The sequence below is a fragment of the Folsomia candida genome, unplaced genomic scaffold (genome assembly GCF_002217175.1).
Source record: "Folsomia candida strain VU population unplaced genomic scaffold, ASM221717v1 Fcan01_Sc002, whole genome shotgun sequence".
In the NCBI taxonomy this organism is placed as follows: domain Eukaryota; kingdom Metazoa; phylum Arthropoda; class Collembola; order Entomobryomorpha; family Isotomidae; genus Folsomia; species Folsomia candida.
The window spans coordinates 4,618,088-4,637,731 of record NW_019091194.1 but is presented as its reverse complement, the minus strand read 5'-3'; the positions used below and the strand labels follow the sequence as shown (position 1 = coordinate 4,637,731).

General features: G+C 36.8%; 1 protein-coding gene across 2 annotated transcripts; it reads right to left on the bottom strand.

Moving 5' to 3' along the window:
* Nucleotides 1–19,641, bottom strand: LOC110842825 (lysine-specific demethylase 6A). 2 transcript variants are annotated; one of them, XM_022088653.2, is made up of 24 exons: nt 19,270–19,641; nt 18,640–19,093; nt 18,491–18,557; nt 18,219–18,405; nt 18,031–18,142; nt 6,919–6,946; nt 5,413–5,689; nt 5,189–5,332; nt 5,054–5,077; nt 4,902–4,959; nt 4,559–4,822; nt 4,300–4,483; nt 4,069–4,223; nt 3,390–3,987; nt 2,956–3,306; nt 2,566–2,844; nt 2,417–2,480; nt 2,154–2,336; nt 2,058–2,072; nt 1,854–1,966; nt 1,688–1,764; nt 1,471–1,597; nt 1,212–1,379; nt 1–1,132 (listed from the first exon to the last, which is right to left on the bottom strand). In XM_022088653.2, the coding sequence occupies exons 2-24, from the start codon at nt 19,056–19,058 to the stop codon at nt 1,010–1,012; spliced, it is 4,017 nt and encodes a 1,338-aa protein (XP_021944345.1). In that variant the 5' UTR covers nt 19,059–19,093; nt 19,270–19,641; the 3' UTR covers nt 1–1,009. The 2 variants fall into 2 exon arrangements, with proteins under 2 accessions (XP_021944345.1, XP_021944346.1); XM_022088654.2 differs by lacking the exons at nt 6,919–6,946; nt 18,031–18,142; nt 18,219–18,405; ... (1 more) ...; nt 18,640–19,093; nt 19,270–19,641 and adding an exon at nt 5,753–6,855.
* Nucleotides 19,642–19,644: the final 3 nt, after the last annotated feature.

Genomic DNA, 19,644 nt, shown 5'->3' with positions numbered 1-19,644 from the left:
CTTATTTTAAAGGTATGAAAATTTTTATTACGCAAGTACTCAAGTTTTTCGCTTTGACTAATTAATTACTCGTAAAACTAATCACAATTCACCACCCATATATAGTTTTAGTAATCAAAGTGATAAAAAATTAAATTCGCATTCATAACGACTGTATAAATCTACTGCGCGACGAGACAATTATAACAAACCCGGTAATAAACTAACTACTACACACACATTTTATTGTGGAGGTATTTTGTTTAGGTTTTGTAGAAATGAACACTTGAATGCATGACGATCAACAATGCTTAATTTTTCTCAGATCCATACATAATTATTATATTATTCACGGGACAAGCTCTCATTCCACAGTGTATGTAGTTATAAAAAGCTGTTTCTCTGGGTCCGCTATTGCAATTTCATTTTTTCGTTGCTCTCTCTGTAATTGAAAGATGATGGTCACAGAAACAACTTTAACGACGTATTTATGGCAAAACCACTAAAATTCATGTTATTGAAAATACAAAATTGAAATCCATACATAGAATTTCATTTACAAAAACTTTGTATAGGATTGCATGACGAACTATTTGTTAAGGCATAATGGACTTTGTTATGATTGTTTGCCTGTTTTATTAGAGTTATATCTACCTTTCTGGTGGAACTGATTTGCGAGAGAAATACAAACTGAGATCAAATCTACCTGTAAAGGCGTCCTCGCAAAGATAATTTTTGGGAAACATAAAATAGATAAATAAATTTACATATACCTACTTACGTACCTATCGTCGTACTTATTATTCTTATTTTGTAAAGATTGCAATCGTATTTCATCAATGCACTAATTTTTAAATTAACATCTGCATACAGTAAAGTTTTATAGTATGTATTATAAAAGTTATCACATTTTGGCAGTGCTGGGTTTCGTCAACGCCCGTTGTCCCTTCTTTGTCGTCTCTTACAAATTATCGACATACATACTGCTACTGCTATTACTATGATTATTACAATCTATCATGTACAACGGTCACGACCCCACCGTATTGGACGAAACAGTGGCAGAAAAGCTTGTTGGGACAGGACGTGGTGGTCCAGGAACTTGGTGGACCGTGAATGCAGAGGAAGATGAGGCAGCCGTCACTGCAGGAACCTAATATGTACCATTTAAGAATTACATATTAATAATTACTCTAATTAAATTTTATCCTAGAATTATAAACGATTCTTACATGGTGAAGAACAAAGTCATCGTAGACTTTCATCAAGTCGGTCAAATCGTACTCTTCCAGGCATACGAAGCCAGATAGTTCGGGGGAGGCTTGCAGTGCACAGTTTATGCAGTGAACAACATGTCGTTTTTCTTGCTCTTTGATGAAGAGGATATTAAAGACTTCCAGCTAAAAATATAAATATGCACATATAGAATCACTATTTAAGTAAGATGATGTTCCACAATGCATTTTTTATAATAATTATCTCGCTACTTACGTCGCACTGTCCACAATAATGTGACGCATCAGTTTTCGAACGACCATGAAAATGAACCTCCACACCTTTTGATTTAACAAACTCCAACAACCGGAAGCAATGCATCATCGTTCTCATCAATACACTCCTGCAATAGAAAATTGAGTAATAGTTTTAAAACTTTATGCACCTTGTTAATAAATTTCAACCAAATGGAATATTAATATAAATAACTCACTTAATGAGATCATATGTTTTGATATCGGTTGGGTAAATATTTCTTGCCAAATTCCACGACAAGTGCACCATCGGAACCTAATGGTCGGAGAAGAAAAAAGCATGCCATTATATAAAAATCTATGATGAATCGGCACAAAATATTTTTGCGTATGATCAATACTTACAATGCTTTTGAATTTTTGCAATTTGTTCCATTCGTATCTCTCTATCGCAAGTTGATACTGACGAGAAGTCAGTGGTCCAACATTCCAGGCAATGTTGTTGCACCAGCCCATCGCTACAACGTAGAAAATTGGTCATTAAAGTCGTTACAAGAGCCAGGGGATAATTTTATAATAAATGAAGAGAAAATATGAAAAGTTACGAACCTTGTACCCAGTGAACTATTTATGTAAAAAAATCGAATCAATTGTATTATACTTAATAAACATTAAATTTAGCAGAATACAAGTCTTTGGACTTACCACATCCACTATTTACCCATACAAGATCGCCAGGCTTTTGGGTGAAACGGTACACGGGAATCTTAGCCTTGGCACAATCGTCAAGATTAGGCCACCATGATCCATGAAGATAGTCCATCTTGTTCTTTTCGCACAGTTCATATATCTTTCCCCAGTACGCATCAGGGACAGCGAACCATTCACCTATACACAATAATTATTGTTTATAACAGAAATAAACAAACTGACATATGACTAAATCCAAATGAAAAAATAACACTCACAATCTCCAGGACCAATGTTCATGTTGATGGAACAAAAATTGTTGTTTTCTTGATGTCCAGGAGTCTATAATAATTAAATTGATCATCATTATAATTAACTACTGGAATTAAATATGTACTTTAGATAATATTTGATAATGCCTGCATACCCGACTTCCAGGAACCTTCATATATAACTGGACTGTATTCATTCCCAAAATAACGTGTCCAACATGGGTGAGCATATTTCCTGCAGAAACGACTCTTGAAAATGCAGGCAGTTTTTGCAATTCTTGAAGCTGGTCTTTCCATTTGCGTTCGTCTGAGAGATCCACATTGGTTCCAAACTTTAGAGCCTTTGTAACTTTCTTTTTCTTGTTTCCCGATGAATCTTTAGAATCTGAGTCGGAATCTTTGTGCATAATTCCTAGATTTTTATCCTCTTCCTCCTAAAACATTTTTACATTCATGTTTAAAACCATTATTATTTATTATCTCGATTAGTGTTATAAAAATATTTAATATTTTCAAAATATTGTTGAATGAATAAATCTTCTTACCTTCACAGATTCTTTGAAACTTAATGCTTGGTATTGAGCATACCACCCAATTGTTGAGTGTGCCCTACGAGAAAAACAGTCCCACGAAACTTTTCCGTTATTGTCTACGTTTTCATCATAGTTTTTGAAATTCTGGTGGCGAATTTCGACAGGGTGCTCCGGATGAGCTTCAACCAAAGTTTTTGTAGAAAACAATCCTAGGTCAAGTTTTAATGCTGCCCCTATTCCTCGAATTACTGCGATGGGATGTTGCAAGCAAAATTCTTGCAGCATAGGGCTGAAAGCATCTTTCTTGTTTTCGACAAAAACACTGGGTGTTTGAGGATACAACTGGTCTTCGGTCAATGGTGTCTGCAAAAAAATTACAGTAGTAGAACAATCTTAATGAAATTGTGTTAATAAGTACATAAGAATAAAAACAATAGGATCCTTACCACTGGTGGCTCAGGTGGGGCGGGCGGAGGAGCATGATCGCCAAGAATATTACAAACTATGACTTTTCGCATATCTTTGAAATCTGTTTTACATCGCGCTTGGAGTTCCTTAGCCGTCATCGTAATGTTGGCTTCTTTGTATTCCTCTTCTGAGGGGCTGTGTCGATTGATATCGGAATTCATACTGATGGTTCGAACTCTCGAGTCTGCTTTACTGTCTGGAGTATTGTTGTTGCTTGGCATACCGACGAGGTCGTCATCCATAAGTTCAAGCTCGTCCAGGTCAACGTTACATCCACGGAGTAGATCGTCACCCAGGTCTTTCTGATTAAGCCAAGCTTGAAGTTCCTGATCGCTAACTGGTGAAAATGGAGGACTTCCACTAAGGGCACTTCGGGGTGATTTAATATCGTCTACTTCCGTTGTTGTACCAGGCATGGAGGATGTCGTCGTAGTCAACCTCGTGGTGTGGTTATGGAATGACAAATCTTGGTGGCCTTGTTGAAGGGAAGAAAATGATCCGGTGGCTCTGCCAGCGCCGTCTGCGGATGATTGCACCACGTTTTGTCTTTGTTGTTGCTGCTGCTGTTGCATTGTCCTATAATTTCGTTCATGAATTGGAATTATATATATATCAATTTCAAAAATAAGAATTTTTATTTTTTCAATTTAATTTTACCTATATTGATGAGACAATTGATTGTATAGTTGTTGTTGGGGTTGACTCAACTGATATCCTTGATTCATGTGACTTTGCAACGTGTGGAGAATTTGTAATTGATGGGAGCTAAGTCCTGCAGGTCGAGTATTGCCATTTTGTCCTTGATCTTCCATCTAAGAAATATCAAATTCGAACATTATGTAATCCATCATATATAATTAAAAATTACTTAAATATATCAGCTCTCACCTTGAATTTCTTTACTGGCAAGTCTGATTGCTGACCGTTTAGCTGAGCTCCATTCAGTCCACCTTTTTGTTGATGTTGATATCTTTGTGATTGCTGTTGCTGTTGTCTAGCAGTCATTTCCGCAGAAATGGGCAAATTCCACGCCTCCTCAATAACAGGCAAATGTCGAGGTTTGCCATTAACCCTGTTACAAAAAGTTCACAAACAAATGATTAACATTTAGCTCATGGATATGGATTTACAACGAAAAATAACCTACGTTTGTACAGGAGCTTTCGCCAGCCCACTTTGAATAAACTTGATCCTTTGTTGAAGACTTGGATTCATTGTTTTAGAAGAATGTTTTGTGAGAAATCCTCGACCTGCGTTAACGTAGCAAGAAAGTGCGTCACGGGGCTGATTCACAGATTCATACAGCACACCCAAGTTTGTCCAAGCTGACACATGAAATTTATCTAGCTGTACGGCACAGATATACGCCTGGAGAGCATCTAAGGGCTGGTTTTGTTGTTGATACAAAACTCTACATAAATAATATAAGTTATAAATATAAACTCAACATGATAAGGCAAACATGCTGTCAACAAACTATTATTATTTACCCGATAGAGCACCAAGTGTCCGCGTTCCCTTCTGATTTGTCAACAGAATTGCGGTAGGCTAAAAATAACATTTAAATAATTACAATTAAAGGGTATGTATTTTGTCTGAATAAATGTTTGCTATAATTTATAAATTGACTGAGTTTAAATACCTAAAAAGGCGTCGTGCACTTTGCCTGAAAATGGGAGAGAGGGTAAAAATTAAAAATTAATTTTTTCTTAACACGATGATAAAATGTATTTACTATTATGTAACATAAATTTTAAATGACAAAAAGTTATCATACCACAAGAGGCAAAACACCGTCCTAGAAGATACAAAGCCTGTCCAGAACGTGGATCAGACTCTAAGGCTTTCTGCAAATAGTGAATTGCCAAAGGTTCACGTTGAGGCTTTTCTCCAAGTGCTTCACAGGTGTGCGTAATCCAGGCTAAATATTAAAACATACAATTCATATTTTTCACATTCCTTCACATACATACAACAAATAAGATTGGAATGAACTGATACCTAAATGTTGATAAACAGTAGCTCGCAAACTTGGGAGTAAGTCTTTCTCTTTCAATAATTCCTCGTAGTTTTCTTTGGCAAAAGTCGGCTTGTCGAGAATTTCATACAAATGGGCGATATGAAACTTAATTTGAGACGGCGATATGGAGGACGGCGATTGATCACGAAGTGCAGCGTTAAAATGTTTCAATGCTCTGGGAAGTTCGCCTTGGATTTTTCGTATCAAAGCTAAACGCAGGTGAACTTCATTACTTCGAATGAATCCCGGCTCCACATACTGAGGGATACATAAGTAAAAGATTAATTAAAATAATGACGAAAGATAGATGTGCAAACTTACGAATAAAATTGATATGAGTTCATTTTTTAACATGAGATTTCTCATGTTCATTAAGACTTTTTGCGTGTACATAAGGTCTGTTACAAGTAGAACATTCAAAACCACCTTGATGCAGGTTCATATGATTGCTTAATTCTTCTACTATATGTGTTTCCTTATCACACTTTACACACTTCAGTTTAGGAACTACTTTATGGTGGTTTCGGAAATGAGTAGTGACGCCGGACGTTATAAGAGTTTGACCACAAATTCTGCAATCAAACTCTCCTATATCTAACCGCAAGCTTCTGTTCGATTTCGTTGGAGAATTAATGATTGACTCGTCTAAATTTAGTTTCTGGAGAGATTCATAGGTAAATTTTATATCATAAAACTTTAATTGTTTGCAATTCAAGTTTGCAAACATTGGATGTAGGTCAACACTTAGTTGTATATCCAGCAAATCAGTGTTTTTGAATTTAATTAACAAGTCAGCTAATTTCTCCTCATTTTTCCAATGTTTTGCGTGAGCTGAAACTTGAGTGTTTTTCCCATCCGACAGAGGTAAACGAATCGAAGGATCTTTTCGATGCTGAAATTTTATCACTTTCGATAACAAATACGAATATGCTTCTGAAGCATCACAAGCAGAACTCACTGATTCGGAAGTTTCACTAATTATTAAATCAGACAATAATATAAATCTAAACTTTGAATCATTGTCATATACGTAAGTGTACACATTAGAATAGAGATTTTTGTATGTTTCGCAAACGATGCGATCTCTTCTGCTTAAAGTTGATACACGGAGGGACAAGTTGTCTTTATCTGTAGCGTTAAGCCATAACATCACCCGATAATGATTATTTATTTTCCTTAAATTCTCGTCCTCCTTAACAATCTCTAGAGCTAACTTTCTGTCCTCACTTTCTTTGTCTATTTTTATCACTTTAGGAAGAGTTTTAGATGCCGGTCCTGGTCTTTTATGACAAGTATTTGTAATAGTAGATAGCGCTCTACTTTGACTCATTATTAGTTAATTAAAAATTTAATTGAGTGACTGAAACATTGGAAATGAGTAGGCTACTGAATGTAACACCAACGTTCCTAATGCTCGCCGATTCCCGGCCTAATCCCACATAACTCAATATACCCCTCTCGTAAGTGAATTGAAATAAAGGACTTACCAGTAGAAGAAGGAATATCTTTATTGCACTGAAAAAATAAAAATATAACCAAATTAGCAACAAATTTTAATAAATCGGCAACAGAAGTTCAATGAAACAGTTCAATGCGCATACTCACACGAACTTTGACTTCTTTATTTGTGCATATTAACCAACATTAAAATGAGATATATGATCGCACGGTAATCTGAGACACACAAATAAATAAATTGCAAAAATAATGAGGAATGAATAAAGTTTCCTGAGAGTAACTGGCCAAATCATGAAATGATAAAACTTGTGATTGAGGAGTAAGTGGCCGAATTGCAATCCAGTGAACAACTAAACTGCGTGAGAGCAAAGTCCCTTCCTTATAATACGTATACGTATGTAATAATAGTCCTTGTCTCCTAGAAGGGTCGCTTCCTCATGCAGCTCTCATTCAGTGAATCATAAACTGCTATTTAGCTATTAGACTGGCTGCTGTTCCTTTTTAAACATCCAGAAATTTTCATCCCTTTTTCGAGACTTCCACTTTCAATGAGTGTGCATATCATGTGTACGTACATTGCACAAAACGAGAGCAAAACGACCGACCAGGCAAAACTGTAGAATTGGAGAAAGAGTCCCATTCCGAGCAAGCAAGCAAACACACCTTTTCCATTGTGCTTCTTACATGCGTTGTTGGGTTCTTTGTTAGAAAAATATATACGGTCTCGTCGTCAGTTGGTTTCAAGAAAGATCACGCAAAGATAACGGCTTACACGAACCTATTTGACCCGTCACTCATATTTTGAAGAAAAAAAAGAATAAGAAGAGCATTACTTGCATGTTGACGCGTCAGCACTTGTATGAAAATCGGACATTTGAAAAAAAAATTTCTACACAATTCCTAAAATAATAAAGTCTTGCTCAAAGGCTATTACTCTCTGCTTTGGGTCTACTGACCAACAGAGCATTTCATGATTATAATGTGCCAAACAACAAAAACTGACCTTTCCAACTAACTGCAATCATGGATGACAAACTTTTGACTGCCCTTATTTTACAACCCGCGTCAGAATTTTGTGACAGATATATTTCACTTAGGGAATCTAGGAAGCGGGCTGAATTGCATGCAATAAATTTTGTCCGTATGTATCTGCTAAACACTTTCCCCACTAACTACTGCCCACGTTACAAAGAAGTGGACGATGGCTTTTCAGGGTTTCGCCATAAAATGATTAAAATCCAAAATCGTGTGTGGCAGGATTGGAACAGAAATACGACGGGCTTTAAGGAACGTTGAAAATAAAGTAGGTACTAGAAATGTAACATTTAAAATGTCAAACTTAAACTGTCATTCGGTCGTGACATGAATTTTTAGTGCACAATTTTATGAGCACCGTAATAAATTTTAATTTGTTTCCAATACCCTCACCAGTCCCATGACGAACAATTTACTTGTAATGCTGTGTAAACGAGCATTACAAGTAAATATAATTGCTCTAATTATAAAGGCCCCAAAAAAGGGAAATCTTAGTGAGGCTTGGTGCGACTACAACTAATAAATAAAATTAGATTGCAGAATTTTTGCATCACCGCTCTCTGTACCATTCTTTACTGGAAGTATTAAGTAATCATTTGGAATAAATGGCTCCCCTCAAACATTCTTGTAATTTCATGAGAATAAGAATTAATAGGATATCCAGATTATAGGATTATCCAGAAAATATTAAAATTAAATATTTTCAACTTTTGTTGCATATTTGCAACTGTTTGCATCTTAAACTTAAAGATTCGTAGTTCACAATTGTTTACCCATTATATTATATTTGTTCCCAGTTAATTTACCAAACTTCTCGTTCACTTGTAAAAACGTCTTCTTAAAAACCCAATTAATTCAATAAATGTAAAAATGCATGTGTATGCAAAACAAAATTTATATTGGATCCAGTAAGAACGGTACAGAGAGCGGTGATGCAAAAATTCTGCAATCTAATTTTATTTATTAGTTGTAGTCGCACCAAGCCTCACTAAGATTTCCATTTTTTGGGGCCTTGTTTATTTAATACTTGTAATTGAGTTCTTTATATCTTTAATAATAAGCACCACACATTCCTTAAAGCTAGAGTTGATTAGAAGATTTATTGTCAACAACCTTAATGCTTTGCGTCGCTGCAAAAATTTGAAGGTTTTCTAAATTTAATAATCTCTCGAGTTCTTAACTGATTTTGATCATCCGGATCATAAATTCACCAAATCAGTTTGAATGTCATTTCTAAATTTCATAAGAATAATCGGTGCAAAATGTCATCAAAATCGGTTGAGAAATGACGGAGATATTGAATAATTTCCATCAGTTTTTGGGGTGGGGTCAATGCACACAATATGCAATTTTTGTTTGGATGACCCATTAATGAACTATGAAAAGAAATGTTCAGTAAGGGGCAAATTTTCGCATATTTTTGCCAATAACTAACTCAAAAAACAAAAATTCCAAAAGGCGACTCGCACATCGTTTTCAAATTATCTAACAATGATCGGTGCCAAATTTCATCCAAATCGGTTGAGAAATGACTGAGATATCGTCGGTGGTCACTTTTTTGGGGAGGGTCAAATGCATACTTAGTAATTTTTTTGTTGCTAGGTATTTGCCTCACTAAGAAAAAAAAAGCTCAAATAATTTTCCTTATTTGACTCCCCTCAAACATTCTTGTAATTTCATGAGAATAAGAATTAATAGGATATCCAGATTATAGGATTATCCAGAAAATATTAAAATTAAATACTTGCAACTTTTGTAGCATATTTGCAACTGTTTGCATCTTAAACTTATTATGGCAAATACATAGCAATTATTATAATGCTATAATTTTCTTATAATTTTAAATTTTCTTATGACCATAATTGTCATAATAATTATAACTAATCGCGCATAATGAGAACTTGATTTTCTAGTGATTATACGAATTCTTCCATAATCATTCTGACCTCAGCGATACAATATTACAAAAATGTTGTAAACGTAAAAATGGGTTGTGCTAAAATTGGGGGGGAAACAAATCAATCCCGAAAATAAAATACAGCAGGAGAATAGAATGATAATAATAATCATATAAAGGCATCCAATGAAAGCAAATCAACTGGACCATGATGACCGGACCGGACTTTTGTCATGAGAGGAGAAATCAATAACACCGAAAATCCAGCAACTCTAATATCTTTCTCTTCAATCAAATGTACGAATGTATGTACCACCACACTTTCCTTTCATACATTTGGTGGTACTGGTAACCCAATTCCAGTCCTTTTATACATTAGTATTATTATTCCTCAGTGTACCATACTTGATTAAACTCAACTAGATTGCTACCCCAACTGTTCCTCTCACATTTATAATCGTGTCACCCGTTTTTATTCATCCTTCTTAACCCTGGACCTCCATTCAACTAAACTCATCTCTCTGAGGTTGAGGCACCCCTTCCGTCCGATCCGACTTTTATTCCCAACACCCTTCCCCCTTTATTAATGACAAAAATACATAAAAATCTAATAAGCAGCACTACTGCGGATATACAAAACTTTATTATTTCCCATCATATTTATTTTCAGCATAACTCTCAGAATCCCTTAAGGCGAGTTCAATCACACCATACGCTACTTAAAAAAGAGAATACATATTGCCTGTTACCCTCTGCTACTTACTGTTATACGCCAAGCTTAGCAATATTTGTACCAAATAGTAGTGAAACCAATTGGATCTTTGTACATACATATAACCCTTTTTATCATGCGTTTGCGTTAGCTGTTCTTCATTCATGATGACGCAAAAAGATTTTGCCCCGTGCAACGCAACGCAACGCACCAGTACGCATAACCGTACCACCATCCCATCGTCCTCAATATGTAGCGTTATGTACATCGGATGAAGAATACATATAGAGAAAAGACATATTATTTTACAACAATTCTCTCTATAAGCCGTCCAACCAAACCAACCAACGCAAACGCTGCTGCCGTGTAGCTCGACGCTTCTCTCTAAAGCCCCTCGTCTTCTAAATCCATTTTCCCATCTGCAGACTCTTCTGTCGAGAAGAACTCTCTGTGCGTGCGTACATTGCACTCTGAATTCGGCCTTCCTCGAATCGAGCTCTTTTAGCGAGTTGAAAACTATATAAGCTCAAGTATTACGTATTCATAGAAGTGGTGGTAACTTAACGTGCTGTTGTTGGCCTGATGTAATGTCATGGATGTAGCAGCACAGCCGAGTTAAATAGCAGTGTGTACATATTTAATTCTATCGAGTATGTACATAGTACGGAAGAGTCTGGCTGGTCATAGGGCATATTATTACACAATGCAAAACTTTGGCCAATTGCATATGACAGGATATGCCAACACCGCAAATTGAATTATTACACGTGGATGGATACAACTACTTACATGCATATACACCATATTGCTGATGATAAATAGCTGAAAAATTTCCCACAGATTTTCCGTCTTAATACATATTTCTGCTATCTATGTATTGTTTCAGCTGCCCTTAAAAATATGTCTGTTTAAACCATGTAAAATCTGGCAGTATTCGGAGAATATTGTCATTGCACTTGGTTAAGTTTGCACGACCAATGCCAATTCCAGAAATGGCACAAAAATATTATGTACGTGCAAGAGCAATGGAATGAATACAAATCCCTGATAACATAACACTTTTTCTCCTTATCAGCCACTCATACCATACAGAATGAGGATCGAATGATGAGAGCTGTCGTGGTCTGGTCATACATTATTCGTGTATTTAAGTACGTAAAATGAGGTTCATCGGCGTCACACACTCGTCAATCGTCATAGACCTTTTATGCGAAACTGGAGGAAAATCAATATCAATACCCTGAAACGAGATCACAATTTCACGTCCTCATCATGTCGTTACATAAATTTAGTATTCCGGTCCATAATTTTATCTCAACTTTCTCACGTAGTTTAATGAACGAGTTTTGTTTGGTGGCCCTACCCAACTTATCATGTGCTTTATCTTTACCCGTCAATGGTCATGACGGAAAGTATAACTTTCTGGAATTGGAGTTGAAACACACATGTATTTATAACGGATATGCGTATGACGTAGCGCAAGCAAAGAGATATTATTATTTACTTGTGGAATCCTACAAATGCGTTATCAGTCAGTAGTAAGTATTATACTGCTCGCGTACAAATATCAATTCATTAGCATAATACTAATGAATAGAGTGTACAGAGGAATTGAAAAGAGTCATTAGTCAAAGCATTAGAATTCCATTCATTTTACGATTATATTTACTCGTTCAGAGATACTTTCGTCAGGGTTGAACTTAAAAGGCTCGCATAATAGGCGACATTTCTTGCATTTTTCTATATTCTCAGGAAATATGAAGCCACACAAGGTCGAGTTCATTAAATAAATCGTCTGCCTGAATGTCCATATTGCTAAGCAAAAGAACTGCAATCCCGTCAAGAAATTGGAAGAGTATGACTGTCTGAGATTTTTTAAACTTTTTAAAACCCATCCTATCACAAAAATGTATGCAAAGCAAGGATAAAATTCAGATTATATAACTCGTTTAACCAAATAATACGACAACGAGTGAGTTTAAATCCATGGATGGAGCAGGTGACTACGACAGGAAGTCAAGTATTTCCTATGAATGAATTTTACCCTCCCCCACTGTGCAAATTTGCACCACAGCATTTTATGCACCATGCATACACATAACAGATAACGATCAAACAAAACCTGGTAACAAAAAGTAGTTTTTTTTACACACCTGACAAAAGGGTTCTCTTCTCACTTCACTTATTAGCGAACGGGTTGATAAAATCGCAGTACACAGATTTACATCAAATATAATGTTTGGTAGAAGTAATGCAAAATTTTAGCATGTATAAAATAAAGGCACTCGTACTATGTACGCACAATTATACTCCCTCACCAACCACACCACCACGACTAACGGGATACTAAATAATCACATATGAATTTGTGGAATTGGTATTCATCCAGTTCAAGTTATTTATTAAGTGGTATTATAAAACTTGGGAGGCAGGCAATTTCACGTTATGCATATACATACATTCATACGTATGAACCAATCCAGCTCAAAAACCTCTCCTCTCTCATCTAATGTGTTGGCAACGTAATGGGATGTAATATGAGAGCAGAGTAATAATCACAAGTTAATGGTAGCAGGAACGAATACACTATAAATTCATCAGCGTCAACAGGACAGTATAACTTGAGAGAGAGAAAGAGTCCGTGTCGGTCGGTGTTGATATTGATGGGTAATTAAATGAATATAAACGAATTGGTTTATCAACTTCTGTTCTATAAGTGGGTTGAGTTATTACAACTACAGTTGTCGCAGTCTACTAGTAGAGATGAACACACGTGGTAGTGGTGGATTATTTATGAATGGCATTAAGAAATGCACACAACTTGAGAATCATTTTTTTCTTCACTATTGTAGAATTTGTTTATAAAAACTTTGTATCAGAAATCGTATTTTTTACCAGTGTAAATGTATAAAAATGAACACATTCTGGTGGTCTGCGCATTGGCAGTAGTGTAGTTTTACGCTACATACTACATTACATTGAGCTGGTGTTGTACGTTAACTCTTGCTAGAGTTGAGGAGAGAATTATTCAAATTCTGCTATTTAATATTAAATATGTAAATGTAACGCGAGAGACAAATTCTTGTCAGACTTTCTCCCTTAATAGTTTTGGTGGGGGAGGAGGACCCAGCTTTGTAGCTCACTCACTGTCCAACGCAACTAACATCTCCTCACTTGGCACACACACGACGGCTACACTTTCTTCTTTCTCTCTGCTAAGGATAAGTTGGTTGGTGGGAACGACAGGAAGTGCGTAAGACGAGAAAGATGGGAAAGTGCACGCGCAAAATAGCTTAGCGACAACTCCAACAAGGACGACGACGAGAGAATGCTTGCGGGTTGTGCTCTTATTCCGTCCCCCTCCTGCTTCGAACTAACTCAACAAAAAGAACGGTACTGTGTGAATGGTTGGAAAGTTTCGGTGTCGGAGTGTCGAACGCAGAGTACAGTCCTGTTCGGGTTCAATTCAGTGGATTCTCTCAATTCACGACACACAGACACGAGGAGGAATAAGGAATGCTACGTACACGGTTCGGTTTGGGGGACTGATCTTTTATTGTTGGTAGAAAACGCATTATATTCGCATCCGCTTTCTTTCTTTGTAGGGAATATGACACGTTCACAAAAACCGAAACAAACCCAACCAACTAACTAAAATTACACATAAATCTATACCCTGCTGCATGTGTAGCAATATCCCAATTGGTCTCACAGGCCAGTATTTCGGGTCATCATATTATGTATTAACAACGAAAAGGCTAGCTTACATATATCCAACCTTAAAATCCCAACAAAGCTGCAGGTTGAGACGGATGAAGGAGGAAAAGCTATTACACCAAGTCCTTCTCGACTTACTGAGTTCCAGGATGAGCATTTTAGAAATCGAGTGGTATTATAACAGAGGATGGAAAGAGGAACAGACGATGGACGGATACGCAGAAGCCTTTTATACAACAGGACAAACACAAATCGATCCTGGTTATAAGGTCCACACCTGCCTGGCTTTATTATATACTTGCTGATGCTGGGCTTGGTTAGAGAATAAAAAATTGGTGGATGCTACTACTACGCTAAAAGCATTGCACCCTAATACTTGTTACTGCACTACTACCGACTGGTACTACTATTTACGAAGTAGGATCACTTTTTTTAAAGAATAGGATATCCCAAAGCTGCTTGCTGAACAACGCACGCAGAAGACAATACAGAGCTAAAAAACTACGGTACAGTTGCATTTGATGCAGGATTGTTCAATGATGGGTAAGCAAGTACACGTTCGCTGGACAAGGAGAAGAAGACTTGCTTATTTAAAAGAAGGGGATTTCCTTATGCGTGGTCTTTTATTCACGAGAATAAAAGATTACGTACATCTTTTTTTACACGAGAAATTCCTGAATCAGCAAAAATTCCGCCTATCTCTCTTCCCTTCTCTTGTACCATTTATTTACTCACCATTATATTACTATGCATTTACCATAGCGTACTATACTCTTCTATACTATCACCTATCCGTTCAATATGTCAAACAAATAGAATTCTCCAAATTCTTAGCGAGAGATGAGATGACACACCTCTTGTTTCTTGCTCCCTGCTCGATTCTCATTCATAAAAACTTTGCATGCACTACTACTTCTGCATTCATGATGCATGCGTTTGCTGTGATATCGTTCTGATTACGGAGAAATCTTTTGAATCTTTTCTCGTGAAATTCTTGAACAGTTCATTTAGCAGATTACAGGGGATTATATCTAAACAACAATAAGCAAGAATTTCACTCACGTCAACTTCCGGTACCAGGAATGAACAACTTTGGTGCAGTATTATATTAATTAACACGGCAGAATTTTAAGACCATATCCAAAATTATTTTTATGTTATGTATATTTACGACGTTACATGTAATATAATAGTGAATCCGACTTTGGTTTGTTAGAGATCATTATTTCACTCATCGTTCACAGGCACACACACTCACACCACATTTCCTTCCACTTTCGACGGCCGGATATGAAGTGTGGCTTAATTAGGACAAGTGATCTTGCCGTCAAACAACTTTAAGCGAAACCACTATTCAAATATACTCAACTTAAAAATAATGAGTTTCCAATTTCCGTTAAAATTTCCAACGCGAGTAACGCAACGTACCGCTACCGCTGCTGGGAAGAAAAAAATGGGAACAAGGTGCTACTAAATTTTGTTGGTTTAACAGAACACTTTACTCATAATATGATCACACTATACTTCTGGTTTGAAAACACAACGCTTCCTTTTTCTTGTAGCTTTCTAGTAAAACAAGGCAACGAAACTTGCATGCACCACGACCAAACCAAACCAACTTTTGTACATATAAATGGTTTTGTGGATAATCCCGAGAAAAATTAAATATCAAAGCAGGCAGGCAGGCAGTAGACAGCAGATGATGAACACAAAGGGATGAGTCGACGACGAGGAACGAACGAGATGAACTCGTTCTTGAACACTGATGTCAGTCAGCTAACGATGAGAGAATATTGGGCTTCAACTTCTTCTTCATCGTTGCTCTTACAGAAATGCGTGAAACTTTTACAACTAAACTAAATGCCTCTTCGTCTTGTATCCGAGTGAGTGTATCACCGTGTAGCGTAATATAGCGTAATAAGGATGGAATAGCGGTTTAACAACAGTTGACGATGTGTGTTATAATACATTCCATATAAATAACGCAACATCGAGCGAAATAAGCTTTTTAACATCAAGTCCGTATACCCCAACGGATAATATTGCATGATCTCTCTAAACCATTTCTCTTTTTATTATTACATGCTCGTTCCTACCAGTGGAACACACGCCGCAAGTGGTGGTGAGTGGCGAAGGCAAAGCTGAAGGTAGTTTGTTTTGCTTCAAGAATGATTATATCAAGTAAAAATCCTATGCATGATGCGGTTGCTTGCTGCTTCTATGAATGTGCTATAATGCATGCAGTCAGTTTTCGTGATGCAATGTGATTGGTAGTAGTAGGACGTCCAGAGTATTGCCCTCAAGAAAGAGCAACTCAATAATAGTCTACATAACAGAATGGATGAGAAGCAAAACACAATGTAAAAGTTGTTGCATTAAAGTAAAGGGTTAAAAAGTATTCAATTTGAGATTCAACTTCAACTTGAAACCTACGTTTACATACACGGCTAGATAGCGACCGCAGAAGAGAGATACCAACTCACCTCCTCGTATAAGCTATGCATATGTACCAAACCAACTAACCTGAGTATCTGCAATGTTGGTTGGATTGGATGTAATAATGAGTTTGGTTTGGGATTGCTTTTAGTTGGACGGGAAGAGGAGTTTTAAGAAGAGAAAAGGAGAAGCTGCTCATGAACTGAAGTCATACACAAAAGCTACTTTGATACCACAGCAGCAGTGGATGGAAAAGATGCGTCAAGTTAAAACTGTGTGTACCCCCCGATTTCGTTTCGTAAAAGGATTTCAGCTGCTGCTAAATGCAATGCGAACTTGTTCCCTTTATGTGGATCTTTTTTACCAGTCAGCAGCAATGAGTAGTGAGCATCCCAAACTGAAATTGAGGTTCTCGAATTTTTTATCCCATGTATATTCCATTCTGTCCACCGATCTCTAGGGATGCTGAACTGAATAAGCATCAAATCATCCCCGAGATCCACGCACACAGCATATAGAGCAGTATCAACATCAAGTTCAGGCGGAGTATATGTATATTTATTATTCTTTTTTTTCGGGCTCGTGTAAAACAGAAGAGCATAATTCAGTCCTATGTATGCGTTCAGTAAAAAATCTCGGTTACAGCGTTGGTATAACCTCCAGCTAACTCAGTTTCAGCTACGTACACTTGTATTAAAACAAAATGTAGACGTGGATGGATATTGAAATAGAGTTGATGTGATGTGTAACATTGCTCGAACGGAAGGAAGGGGAAGTTTGGTGTAATTTCTAGAGGTTGACATTGGCACCACTACTACTACACAATCTCAGCTCTACATACAGCTCTACTCTACTCAACCATCATATGAAAATAGAGAGGATCTGATTTTTAAACTAACAAAAATACAGTAACACGTCCTTTATGTTACGTTACATAATCATAGGCAGGACAATTTACGGCAATGATATAGACCTTTAAAAAACATGTGCACTCGGCTGAACTGAGTGGCTCGAATGATCTTAAAGGACTACCAGCAACAGGACATGGAACTTCATGGAAGGGTTGTACATACGTTCAACGAAACACGTGTTGACAAATCCATGAGCCCAATTTTAGAGTATTATTATACCTGAGATGACACGAAATACGCAATCATGTCATAAATTGCAAACTATGAAATTATCGACGCTTCAATGATTTTGCTAAATGTCATCCTGAATTTCATCTATCTTACTAGCACAAAAAACTTGCACTGTTTTAGGGATTACTTTAATGTATGTATGATTTACATGCTGCAAATGTTAAATACAAGCCAAATATCTTGCATAAAAAATTTTGCTTACTGATCAAACGCGTTAAAGTGAAAGTAGCACATTCCCAAACCGTAGAGAAGCATGGGATCCTTGTAATGGTCCCCATGTAATAGATCGTAGTATTTTTGATACGCGGATAAAGCTATAATTATATAAAACAAATATTATTTGCAATGTTACGTAATAAGGCATACGATTGCGATTAATAATTCGCATACCCTTGTCGTAGTCTTCAAGTAATAGATTAAAGTGTCCTAGTGTACAATAAGTTTTTGGTTCAATTACAATTTTCTTCTCTTCACTACTCGATGGGGTCATTGGAATAGGAAAAGCGGCATCAGGAGATTCTTCTTGATCTTTTTGGCGTTGCTCTTCAATTAGCATGCGACCAATTTGACTTATTGCCTAATTGAAAAAAAATAATTTAGTTTAATTTAAACTTAAAATTTAATGAAAGACGTATGGTCGTCTTCTAATTTTGCATACTGACCTTTTGAATAAGTGTCTTTTTCTTTGCATTCTCCGGAGCATTTGGAAGGAAAAAACCATATTGCCGGCTGTAACAAAAAAAATCAAAATGACAATAAATTGCAAAACTTTACCAGTTGCATGCATTTCTATGAGTGATCAATTTAATACCAATCTAGACCGGACAATATCTGCAATTCTGCCGAAGTTAGCGGCGATTCGTCATCCTCCTCCATAGGCACTGGTGATACTGATCTCTGTCCCCCATACGAACCATTTATATTTGACAATGCTCCAGCAAAATGTGCTGGAGCAGTAGCCGTTGTCGAAGTTGAAACTCCAAACTGCTGTGGTAAACTCATTTGCTGGTGATGCTGTTGTTGCTGGTTTCCACCCTGATTATTGCTTACTATCATTGAAGAATGTCCTTGATAAACGCTCGTACCGGGACCTTGTCCGTGAAATTGTGGGGGCCCAACATCCGACACCACGACCATTCTTGTTGTTGGGGCCATCCCGCCGCCCAACATTGGAGAGTTGTGGGGGTGATTCATCACGTTTATGTTACTTATCGGAGCCACTAAGGCCATAACTTTTGGAATTGATCAATTGTAACTCCGCCTCCCTGCAAAACATACAAATGAATTAGCACAGCAACATAAAGGCATGCCACATCACAATTCACAAACTAACAAAATACGGCAAAGATTTCATAGATTATCAATAACAAACTAAACATTCTAAACTATTCATCCTTTGAATACAATTACTTCGTCGAGTGCTACTGTTTATTTTTATTACCTTCACTAACCGTCCCGTCGGCGCCCCCCGATCCGCATAAACCCAACTCAAAGAAGTCCACCGCTTCAATTATTACAACTAGTTACGATATGCAGCAAAAATTTAACTGTCAGTCACTTGCTCATAAAAATCTTTAACCAACAAATCTTGAGAAACAATCTTCAATCCGCAATGAAAAGAAGTTGTCTCTCTCCTCTCTTACTCGCAAAAATAATTAGCACAAACACACTTTGAAATTCTTGGTAATAGGACAAGTTTTAGAAGCTTGGAACATTCAGGTTTCAAAAAGAAAGGCAGCTAAACAATTGTGAATGTTTTTTTCCGATTTTCCAGTTTTTTGGTGATCAGCGAGAAGAGCGGAAATACGGAGCTTTG